The sequence below is a fragment of the Numida meleagris genome, chromosome 6, assembly GCF_002078875.1.
Source record: "Numida meleagris isolate 19003 breed g44 Domestic line chromosome 6, NumMel1.0, whole genome shotgun sequence".
NCBI classification, from domain to species: domain Eukaryota; kingdom Metazoa; phylum Chordata; class Aves; order Galliformes; family Numididae; genus Numida; species Numida meleagris.
The window spans coordinates 53,839,591-53,851,666 of NC_034414.1; the positions used below are offsets into that span (position 1 = coordinate 53,839,591).

Sequence of the window (12,076 nt, forward strand, 5' to 3'; positions counted from 1 at the left end):
GAGCAACAGCTACATGAGTGGTTTTACTCAGCTGGCAAATAAAAGGCACTGAATTACTGATAAACAGATAAACAAACTCCTCATAATAGTCAATATAGTGCTTCATGAGAAATAAGCACTGTTATTATAGCAGTGCTGCACAAAACTGAGCCTGTCAATCACTGCTGGTAAGTAAGGACAGCATGACACCTCCCCAGAAAGTTTCCAATGAAGTCTATCACAAACAATCCTGAAATGGTTTCTTAGCAACAGTCAGTGAAATATCTTGTGAATTTTTTAATTTAACATGCAGACAACATGCATTTCATTTTTAACTCCCAAAAAGTAAATACTGCTTTGCATAACTGACTCAAAAAGTCAGAAAATACAGTATATTAACTTATATTCATGATAATATCCCATGAAATGAATCTGTCCCTGTATTGATGAAGCTATTGCATAAACAGTCCCGATTTTCTCACATTTTCAGTTTCCAAGTATATAACACATAAATAACACGAACTACTTTTTTAAAGGAATAAGGAATATTGCAATTCTGAACAAATACTACCAGCTAGGTAGGTCAAGAATGAGCTTCAAATAAAAGCAATGTATTGCACGAGCATCGTGGGGCTGTCTGAAATTCAGGCAAAAGAGGACAGTGACCATCCCCAAAGCAGGGTGTGAGGCTACCCTCACCATTCGTTTCATCTGTAATGGAAATTTCCTTGGTTAGAAACTCTGACTTGCTGAAAAGGGTGGGCTACTGCACAAAGAACAGAATATAGAACAAAGATTTTATCACCACAGATGCACCAACTTTTAACCGCTAAACCCTTAAAAGCTTGCTTCACTAGAGAGCAAAAGTGAATCTAAAAAAAGAGGATTACCTGGGCGGAACTGCTTCACCACTACAAAGCACTGCCGAGAAGAATTGAAGATCAGGATTGACACGCTGAGGGAGAGGATAAAAAACACAAGATCAATGCTTTATGAAGGATTCATGCTGCACTATTAAACTTACATCTTGTGAGTTTCATTTTAACGACATAAATACCTAGAAGATTTATTATTAAACCACAATGCAACACGATCCTTGACCAAGATCCATCAGGAGACATAGATAAGGAGTCATGTTCCCAAAGCCCAAATTAAGTCACTTTTGTCTCCTGTCATGCAGATAAGCAATCTACCAACAGATTCCTTCTTCCCAACAACAAGAAAAAGACCCAATCTAGTGACACAGCTACTAGATAGCAGTGACAAGTCAGATATTTCATAAAAATAAGACCATTTTATTCTCTCCTATGAGGTTCATATTAAAATAGTCTAATTTTTAGGCACAGCTTAGCCCCATTTACAACCAGACTTCTGTATAAGCACAGAACATCTCCGATCTGTGGCCATTTGCTCAGCTGGACCTTAAAAAAAGACACCACCCAATTGCAACTTTGTCCAGACTTCAATGTGGAGCACTTTTAACTGCCACAACATCCTATGGTTGAAAAGCCAGATTTTAACCTTTCCCCTGTCGTCTTGGCTGTCTGAAATCCCTGGCACAGGGAAACTGCGTTCCGAGATGCCCAGAACGTGTGGAGAATTGATCCTCCCTGCTCTGATCTCCAGTCAAACTACTCCTACATTTTACTAGTTTAAAAAAAAGTTGCTAGCCCATCAAAACCTGCAGAACAAGTGCATGTTACGCTTATTACCATAGCAGCATTCTCTCATTTGCTATGCCCCACCATACGCTATCAGAAAGTTAATTCATCATTCTATGAATTCTACAAAACATTATACTAACAATGGCATATTTGCAACTTTAGTCAAACTTTCAACTTTCCTTATAGAAGAGCTGTGCACTTATTTTCATTATTTGATTTTGTAACAAAGTATCGAGCTGACAGATTAAATGCTATTTGACGATTATTAAAAATATTATTAAAGCTTATTTATATTTAAAGAACAAAACAGAAGAGGGAAGTCCAGATGTGAACACTGATATTCACGGTTGTTGTTCTTAAAGATTCATACTGCACATTGACGGTTTCCTGCCCTGTGAGACACCATTGGTAGGCAATTCTGAAGCAATGGTTTTAGCCTTTGGAGCTGCTGGAAGCGAATACTGAGCAAAAGGCCAAAAGGAATTTCCTCTGTTGAACATAGATATTTTTTTGACCGTAATTCCGAGACAGAGCACATTGCCTGGAAGTGGAGGCAGCAGCAGCCCAGAGCTAAGGTGAAAGGAGTGCTGGGCACTTCTGAGGGATGCAGTTGTCCTTTGCCTTTCTTCACACCCACCACCCCAAGCCCAATTTTTCCTTTAGCTTTCCTTCTTCAGCACGTCTCATTAAATAAATCATACCAACTCATTAAAAATGGCTCAGCTATTAGACATTACTTTTTTTCCTAAGAGTCAATCACTTGAGATTTTTATGGAACAGATGGGAAAATTAAAAACAATCTGTCAGAATTAAGGAACAAGATCAAATTAAGCTGGAAAGGAGTAGCAGCAAGTTATTACAATTGTCTGCTTCTCACACCATCTTGAGATGAGAGGGTACAGAGATGGCACAAATCTGTAGAACTTTCTATTTAATTACTTTCAATTTTCTGAGAGACTGACAAACAATTCTGAACATAAATTTACATTTTTTAACAAACTGCAGCGTACAAGTTCTAATATTTCTTGTCAGCTGAAGAGCCACAGAGGAGAAAGTTCAAAATTAAATACTTTAAGATGAGTGTCACTCTATAAATGCCATTTGGTATTTTTTATTCCACAACAAATAATAAAATATGAAATATTTCCACAGGTTACCATGCTTAAAACTTACAAAAAGCCATTTGAAGTACTCAGGACAGACATTTGAGTATGGCAGAAAGCTAGGGCAAGACTGTTCCATTGATCTAAACTGAAGATTTCCATAACCACTGCTTTCACTGATTTCCCTAATGCAGAAGTAAGTTTCAGTCATTTGGTCTGGCCTACAAGATTAGGAAAGTACAAGGACTGCTCCAAAAGTAATGCCTCCTATTCTGTTATGGCGGCCCATGATGTCAGAGGCAGATGCTGGTGGTACGGCAGCAGAGGTTGAACCTTCCCACCAGTATTCCATTCCATTTTGCTGCTGTGTGACAGATGGCAGCAGAGGGGCAGTCTGACAAAATGGCATCTGACATGGAAGTGCGTGTGGAGCAAAGGTGAACTGAATTCCTCTGTGCAGAAAAAATGGCACCCAGTGGCACCCACTGACATTCACTGACGCTTGCTGAACATTTATGGAGACCAAACAGCGGATGTGAGCACAGTGAGGCTGTGGGTGGTGCGTTTCAGCAGTGGTGACAGCAACAGCGGGTCACCTCCGCTGGTGCAGATATTTACAAGCATGGCATGCAGGCTCTCGTTCATCATGGGTGAAAGCATATATCTGATGGTAGTGACTGTTGAAAGATAGTGTTTTGTAGCTGAGAATTTGCTCTACCAAACAGTGTTATTGTGCTCTTTGTATCTGCTGTATTTTCCGTGGAAATAAGTAGGAGGCATTACTTTTGGAGTGACTGATTCCTCTTCTACCATTAAAACTCCCATTGAAAGAGTGATAACCACCTGAAGACATCCTTTATATCTCAAAATATCCATTACAAGAATTTAGAAAATGCCTCTGTGGCACACCACAAAAACTCTTCCAGGTTTTTCCTTCTGTGAGCATAGCTCAGCCCTGTATTTATTGAGCTTACGGTAAGGATGCTTTATGGCATTTCAGCAGAGCAGACATCTTTTTAAAATGTGCACACACGTATGGAGGGACAGAAAGTTAATTTGTCTGAAATACATCCCAGCCATTAAGATCAGTAAATGAGCTTTGCCAAAGCTACAAGAACCAGTATGTCTTGAGATCCAATACTAAAAGGATGCTTTTTTTCCTCTGCTTTTTGCTGAGGTATGGGCTTTGCTTCTTCTTGTTGCTTTCTGGAGAAAGGAACAGAATTTCAGCTTGTAATCACTGGTTTTGTAATTTCTATCTTGATGATTTGTCAGTTGTTGACCTGGGCAACTGCTAATCCACAAGCAACAGCTAACACTTACTAATTGCTTTTCATGAGACAAACTTTTAGAATCCTTTAATAAACAAAGATTCATTCAGCCTTTCATTATTCTTACACGTGACTTTATTGCCTACTTTACAAATGCTTATTCGCAAAACAAGTAAATAAGTAAACACATAAAAAAAACCCCAGTTAAATAACAGCAAAGAAAAGGACAGGGTTCTCTTGTGTTTCTGTGAATGAAATGAGACTCTCAAGGCTGGAGAGGAGGCTTTTTAAAAGATAATCTTGGACTAATACTATAGTATGCTAAGTAATTGATGGGGTAGTAAGGGCAAAGAAACTGACCTTTCTTTAATCATTCTAAGAGCAACTCAGGACCCTCCTTCTGTAGATGCGTAACGTGGTATGTGTGTATGAATGTGTCACACAAAAAATTCTAATCAAAACTGAATAATGGAAGGTGAAGTACTTAAAAGAAGACTGGCATTAATACTGAAAGTCAGGGCTTCCCAGTGTTAAACTAGACACTTCCACATACTTCTATAAGCTAGAAATCTCATCATTAGTTGAAAATCTATAATAATCTTTGTGCTGCTTGGAAATGATAATCTCATGCTCCATAGTAGAGACTCCAGAAAATAATGTTATTTGATTAATAGGAAAAAGGAAGGAAAAGATAAGGAAGCCAAACCCCCACAACGCTATCGGAGCCCATGCTAATTCAACTGACATTCTCAAAGACAAAGAGAATAGAATGGACAATGAAAATAAAATTCACAAAAAAGTAACACAAGAATGGCATGCAGGAATAAAAGTAACTGATTGATTGAATGCATCCCTCCCCTTGACTATCAGCTTATTTGGTATTTAAAATCCCCTCGATACAATCAGAAGAAAATAGATGTACTGTGCAATCACAGAAGTATTTAGAAAAAATGTATTCATCTCAGCTGGACAGCATGTGAATATGAAACATACATGTAGCACTTTTTCCTTATATGGTCTCGTAAAGGAGCAAATAGGAAGATTTATGAATCATTCAAGAGAGAAAGGTAGTATGAAAAAAATATATCACTTAGATGGGATACCATTGTTTAAAGTATACATTTCTTTCTGTTCTTAAAGTTGTGTCGATAAGGTTTTCTGAATACAAAGCTGACAAACTGATCTTTCCCACCACTTCCTGTGTCAAATTATGATTCTGATCAAAAATAATTACAAGGGAGGACTCATCCTTCACGAAGGCTTTTGTCATCTCAAGTTATTTCAGAATTATTTTTGGTGACCACGAGAAAGAATTGCATACATCCTGTACTACTTCTATATTCAGATGAGCCGTCCACATCACAGTTGCACATCCCTGAAAACTTACAATATATAGTATCTAAAGCGCTGTCATCTTTCTTTTATCAGAGTATCTAGAGCACCTAGTATCTTAAGCCAGAGGAAATAGTCCATTTTCAGAACAGACAAGTAATAAAGCTGTACCCTTTGATTATTCTCCAGTGCAATTCCTTCAGTTTCCCAGAGCTTTAACTATAATGCAGAGACTCCCGAGATTAAATGTGTGTGCTTGCACAATCTTTATTGGTCTATTTAAGTCTTCCTTCAAAGCATTTTACATTTTTCAAAGGCCAACACCAATCCAATTGGCTACTTAAAATGCAGCCTATTACAAAAGCAAAGCTATAAGCTCCTGACAAAAACATTCGCCCTTTCATACTAATCACAGATAAAGTGGATTTGGCAAAAGATAATTAGAGATGTCTACAAGACTTCTGTATTCAAATAAAATTTGAATGCTTTCTTCAACACAATTTAAATATTTAATACTAAGTAAAACCAGGATTAAAGTGGTGAGATGCTTGTGCTCAAGAAAATTAATGTTACACTGAAAAAAATCAAAAGGAAGGCTGGTTTCAGTGAACCGAAGTGCAGCAGGAAGTTGTTCATGGCATCATAAAGCAAGGAGAACATGTTTGATTAATCATCAGACTAGCAGAAGAATGACTTAAGAAGTGCTAACAAATCCATATACGGGCACTTCTAAAACAATCTCTATTTAATTGTAAAGTAGCAATTAGTACCCAGGCAAAGAATAAGGTGCAGGACAACTTGTTTGGAATAAACAATCCTCCCAGCAGGCTGTTTTCATCTAACAAAGAAAAAAATAGAAAGTAAATTCAACTGCAAAATAAATGAGACATCAAAGCGCACTGCTCTCAATAACATTCTTCAAGAGTCATATCTTGGCCTGTATCCCAGGATACCCTTGGAAATGAAACACTGCATCTCAATGGGATTCTTTCAACAAAATATTTTAATAAATAAATTCAGGTTTTATTCTAACTTGCTTAATTAAATAAATCTTTGTGGGCATTAAGCGTAGAGTAAGTCAGAATCTGATGGGCTTTTGTTCCAATTCTTAATTATTTGTGAAACTACTGTTTATAAATGGTATCACGTAATAAGTCCATTAAACGATCTACCTAAAAGGCAGAGGTATGACATCATTCCAAAAAGGCAGAAGTCAAAGTTTTAAAACAATTTGAGAATTCAAGGAAAGCACGCAAAATAAAAATCTCAAGTGTTCTGCCCAAGCTAGAGTAAGGGATAAACCAGCAGCTTTGTTTCATACCTATCAAAAATCAAAAATGAAGTGAACAGCAACATTTTTTCAGGAATAAATGTTGAGTCTCACCAACATTAGTGAGAAACAGATTGAGAATTCCCATTTTACCTACTTTTCCCATTTCTAGAATAATCAATTCAATAGCTCCTGCCTTTCAGAGAGATATTTCCAGATAAAATTCAAAAAATACAGGCACTCTGATTAGAGTGTACTTCCTCATTTGCATAAGATTACTTCTACCAATCCCAGATGTAGCCTATGCCCATGTTACTGTCCCTAGATCATGTAAATACTTCTGGCACTCCTTTCAGATGGAACTGGCTAAGTCAAAACCATGTGGAAGCAAAGTGAGAACTTCTTTATTTCACTGACTGGAAGAAAACACACACATCCACTTCTTTTGCATAATGTTGAAAAATACTTAAAAGAGAAATTCTTGAAGCTGTAAAAACTAGATGTCTCTAATTTGGCCACCAAAGACTTCTATTTAGAAATGTATGACTCATCAACCAAAACTCTTACGTACGTGCTTACATTTAAGTATTTCTACTTACTAAGTTCTTAAAATTAGGCAAGTATGTAATTTTCCAATGACCCAACGCCCTGAATAAGTATTTTATTGCCATTTTACCCTATTTGGTAGAGTTTATAAGCTATCTGGTGATTTAATAGCAGATGCTTAAAAAGGTGAAATCAGAACTTGAAAATCTGGCTTTTGATTTTGTGTTTTTCTCTGATAACTTTACAGTGTGAAATGCTTTTGCCTCACCATACCATTGTCCTGATAGCATCTTTGATAAACAGATACTGGGTCTATTCCTGAGCACTTCCAGTGACAGGGATTACAGAACTTGCCTTCCCAGATTTTCTTATTGCCTATTGTTAAAAAAAAAAAAAAATTCTTAGCGTTTCATTTCTGAAATATTTTCTGTACGATACCATTCTTTCCTGTTCTGTCATTGGTTACTGATGAAATGAAATGGTTCTGGTCTGCTTTATAGCATTCCTTTCCATTTTCCTGATAAGCAGTCATTTTTCTCTTCAGTTGCATTATCCTCTGCACGAACATGCCCAGCCATCATTGCTTTTTCTCTCAGCTATTATTTCCCCAAACTTTTCATCATTTCTGTTGTTTGTCGAACTACATCTGGTACATTATCTCCTCTACTATCTTAGAAGATAACAATGAGAACTCCACACCACTGACACCCATGGAGACATTACAAAGACAGAGGAGGTTTACAGCACAAGAAGGTATCACTGCACACAAGAGGCACATGCCACCCAAGAAAGATGATTTTTTTTTAAGCTATAAAGATGCTAAAAGGCTGTATTTTACCCATTCTAAAGCTACTGTGATAATTTCTGTGCAAAGGAAGCATCTGAGTTAAATTTCACGGCATCTTATAATACACCAGGACATAAACCAGAAAAATACATGCGGGATTAAATTTCCATAAAGCCCAACCGATCTGGCATATGAAACAGGAGAAGGAATTTAATCCGCTCCTATAACATGCTCAGGGCACATGACTTCCACCATATCTCCAGCACTGCTGCTGCAGCCGCCGGGCTGGAATAGCAGCCGGCTGCCCCTGGCTCCAGCAACCCGGGCTACAGCCATGGGGTGGGCAGTGGGGCCACAGGTACCCGTGGAGCTGCCCAATGAGCACCTTTCTCTTCCCACGCCGCGCTGCCAGGCATTCCGTGGGTCTCAAGAACCTGCAGGAGACCGCACAGATTTCCTCTGTTCCCTTTCACCTGCAAACTGATGGAAAGCTGTACTTGCCAGTGTCTCTGCAGTACATATAGCATGCAGCCTCCTCTCTCTGCAAACACTTCAAATAAGAATGAAGTTGCTCTGTATGAGAAACACAGCAATATTATTTCCCCCTCTTCTTAGAGAAATGAGAGAGAAAAGGCAAAGTTTTTTTCCATTCCGAATTTTTAAGTCAGGAACTATTCCTGTGACACTGTGACATGTTTTTGCTGTCAAAACCAAAGTATAACTGTGCATGTGCCTTGTATCTTTGTTGTAAGTTTTTGGGTTCTTGTGTCTTCTCCTTGTCACAAGACATTTCCAGGGTTAGGAGGAACTCACCTAACGATGCAGTTCTATCTCCTCAATTTTCTTTTTCCGTGTACTTTTCAGTGACATTTTCATAGTTCTAAATAGAGAAGGAGCCATAATTTTGCTTTATATCCAGTCTGAAAGGTGTCCTTCTACGTGTCAATTACAAAAAGTTTCCTGTTCTTGAACATTATTACTTCATGCACAAAAGCAAGCACGTGACTCTGCACTGACCTTCATCCGTTCCCAAATTGTGTCTTTTAAAAGCCTTGAATCCGTTTAAGGGGAGCTGCTGAAACCTGAAACGAACTAAGTCTATTGCTTTATAGAGTGGATGAATGTAAAACTGAAGTATTACATTTCAGGCTCTTACTGTACTAAATATAGCAAAATTAGGATGTGGGGGAATATAACCAGAGAGCGAGTCTGGTTTTAGAGACAAGATTCTTGTTACAGACATTGATGATTATTTTGCAATATTTAGTATATTTCTGATTCTGACAGAATATCAGTGTAAATTTGCAGAAGTAAAATGTCCTCCCAATCAAGTGATTTGCTTTGAATAGAAGTGATCTTAAAAGAAACAACTCTCCCTCCTAAAGACCACCACCACTGACTACTAAGTACTTTGGAAAGACCCAAGTGCAAGAAGCACCTTGCATTTAGATTTTAATCTCTTGTACTCTGTGTGATTCCATTAAAGATGTGTTTAATAATGTGGAAACAAATCAGCTGAGTATTCGGAAGAAAAGTACCATTCATATGTATGTGTCAAAGAAGCATTAACTGAAATGCAGGTCCACAGGACCAGTACTACAATAAATGCATTATTTACAGGCAGAATAGTGGCTTTCAAGTTGATAGATTTCTTGACAATTACACAGTTTTTTGACAGCCATCAGATGAGAAATGTAACATTCATTAAGTATATTTAATTTACTTACAAAAATCAGACTCCTTTGGGTCCTAAGAGACTTTTGGAGATTACCTGAGCCCATCTCCTCCTCAACCTAGAGCTAACTTGAGAGCTAGGTCTGTTTTCCCAGAGCTCTGTCCACTCCAGGTTTGAGCATCTCCAAGGATGGATGACCCTCTGCCCTTCTGGCACAGTGTTCAGGGACTTGGCTTCTCTCTGTAGGACTGCCAGTGTCCAGGGTCTTCCTTCAATTTGTTTTAAACCCAGATATGACAGGAGATTCTCCTTATCCTGTCTATAGCAATACTGAATTGACTTTTCACAGAATAGTAGAATCATTAAGGCTGAAAAAGATAATCTAGTCCAAGTGCCAACCCATGCCTACAGTGCCCACTGACCACATCCCTCAGTGCCACATCTCCACAGCTCTTGAACACCTCCAGGGATGGTGACTCCCCCACCTCCCTGGGCAGCCTGCGCCAGTGCCTGGCCACTCCTTCTGAGAAGACATTTTTCCTAATATCCAACCAGAACCTCCCGTGATGCAACTTAGTTTTTAACAATATAGTTTTTGAGAGCCTGCCTTGGTAGCAGTTTATTGTGTGACCAGCTATAATTTTGGAAAAAAAAAAAAAAATCTCTTTTGGTCTTTAAATGGTGTAATGGGATTGAGAGTAAGTATAAATTGTTCAGCATAAATTACAAACTAAATAAAGCACTATGGGCTCAAGTTCAGATCTGTAGTAATAAGAAAGAAGGGAAAAAAAGGAAAATCTAATAAAAATGTATCAATTCAGCTTGCACTAGAGTTATGCCAGCTTGTGTATAGATAAATGATCTTGTGTTGAGTCCTCCTGATATATATTTAAGATTTTTAAGTAGGTGACTCACACCTAAGGCAGGTGAAATGACTACTGCAGTCCTTATGTTTTTGTCTCTGTAAAATTTAATCAGCTGTTCATCTGAACAGTTGGAAAGGATAGATTTGTACGGAAATAACTTCAACTCTCTTGCTAAACATTTTCCCGGATCAAATACATATTCTGATAAAAATCTACTGAATATTGGCTTACACTGACCTCATCCAAAACAAGAAAAAACACTGAGGTCCCAGAGGAACCCAGTGCACAAGCTCTCAGTTTACTGTCATACAGCATATATCAATTGTACGTAAATTTATAATGCCCTTATATGTATATTTTACAGATCTAGCATTCCAATTGGTTCCATTTAGAGAAACAGGCTTTTTTTTTTTTTTAATGGAGTATTTAATGGTATTACAGCATTTTCAGAAAAAAAAAAGGACTTTTGAAAAAAAGTGTCTTAATTATGGGAAACTCCTACAATCTCTCTGAATGAGACCATCATTTCCTAACTTTATGCACTAGGAATTTGTAGACACAGCATATGTGTCATGGAAACTCCTCCTCTTCTTCACTATCTTATCCTTCATTAAGACCCTTGAACCTGTAAGGGCCCCCTAAGTATATATTCCCCTACACACTTCAGGATATAGAAATGACTTTTCCCTACAACTACCATCACAGCTACCTTACAAAGATACAGTAAAATACAGTTCACATTATTACCTTTGATTTCAGAAGTTGCCATGAATTTACTTGTGAAAGAGCATTAGGCATTCTGCACTTCAACAGTAATCACTAATAAGTTTGGATGGCAGCTGTTGTACATCTGAAGCTAACAAATGTTATGTGGCCAGAGATGACTGGCGTGACATGTGTCTGTAGCCTTTTTATACAGTTATGTACTCAACTATTTTAGAAATGTTCACAAAAGTCCTTCAGAAATACCGTTCTCAAGAAGTTCATGGAAAAACAATCCTTTAATATTTACCCTGCTCAGTTAGTTGCGTATACTCACACATTATCACACAGCGATAAGTTAAAACAAAAGTAATGACAAATTATTTTTCTGGAAGTCATGCCCTTCTCAGCGCTGTGACTTGAAGCTGGATTCACTTGCTTGAAAGTACAAGGCACAGATTAAATTTCCAGCAATCAATTATCATTTCAGCCTTTGTATCTGTGATCATAAATCCCAGCACATGCCCATATGGATAGACAAAGTGCAAAGACAGAACAGTCTTCCAGGCAAATTCCAAAAGCAAGTGTAAAGTTTAGTAATGAAATATCACTCTCTTTTCTGTTCTTAACCTCAAGTGGTACCGGCTTTTTTTTAATTTTCATCCATTTAATATTTTTACAGACATCCTAGAAGCCTTATGTTCATAATCTTTATACTGACAGAAAGTGTCAGTATCACCAAAGTGATGTGAATATCCACCTCAAGAACCTACACACAAAATACATTCACTGTAAGAATTTAGAGGGTTCTGACAGAAAAAATTCAGAAAATACAAATGATTTTACTTACTAACTTCATACACAAGAAGAATACATTTCTC

General features: G+C 37.7%; 1 protein-coding gene across 3 annotated transcripts in view; it reads right to left on the bottom strand.

Annotated features, from left to right (window-relative positions):
- The window catches only part of NUDT14 (nudix hydrolase 14), a 53,307-nt gene that overhangs the window by 14,013 nt on the left and 27,218 nt on the right, over nt 1–12,076 (bottom strand). For all 3 annotated transcript variants that reach the window (XM_021402432.1, XM_021402434.1, XM_021402435.1), the window contains exon 3: nt 870–934. In XM_021402432.1, coding sequence (XP_021258107.1) covers nt 870–934 — 65 coding nt within the window. The remainder of the gene's footprint in view (nt 1–869; nt 935–12,076) is intronic.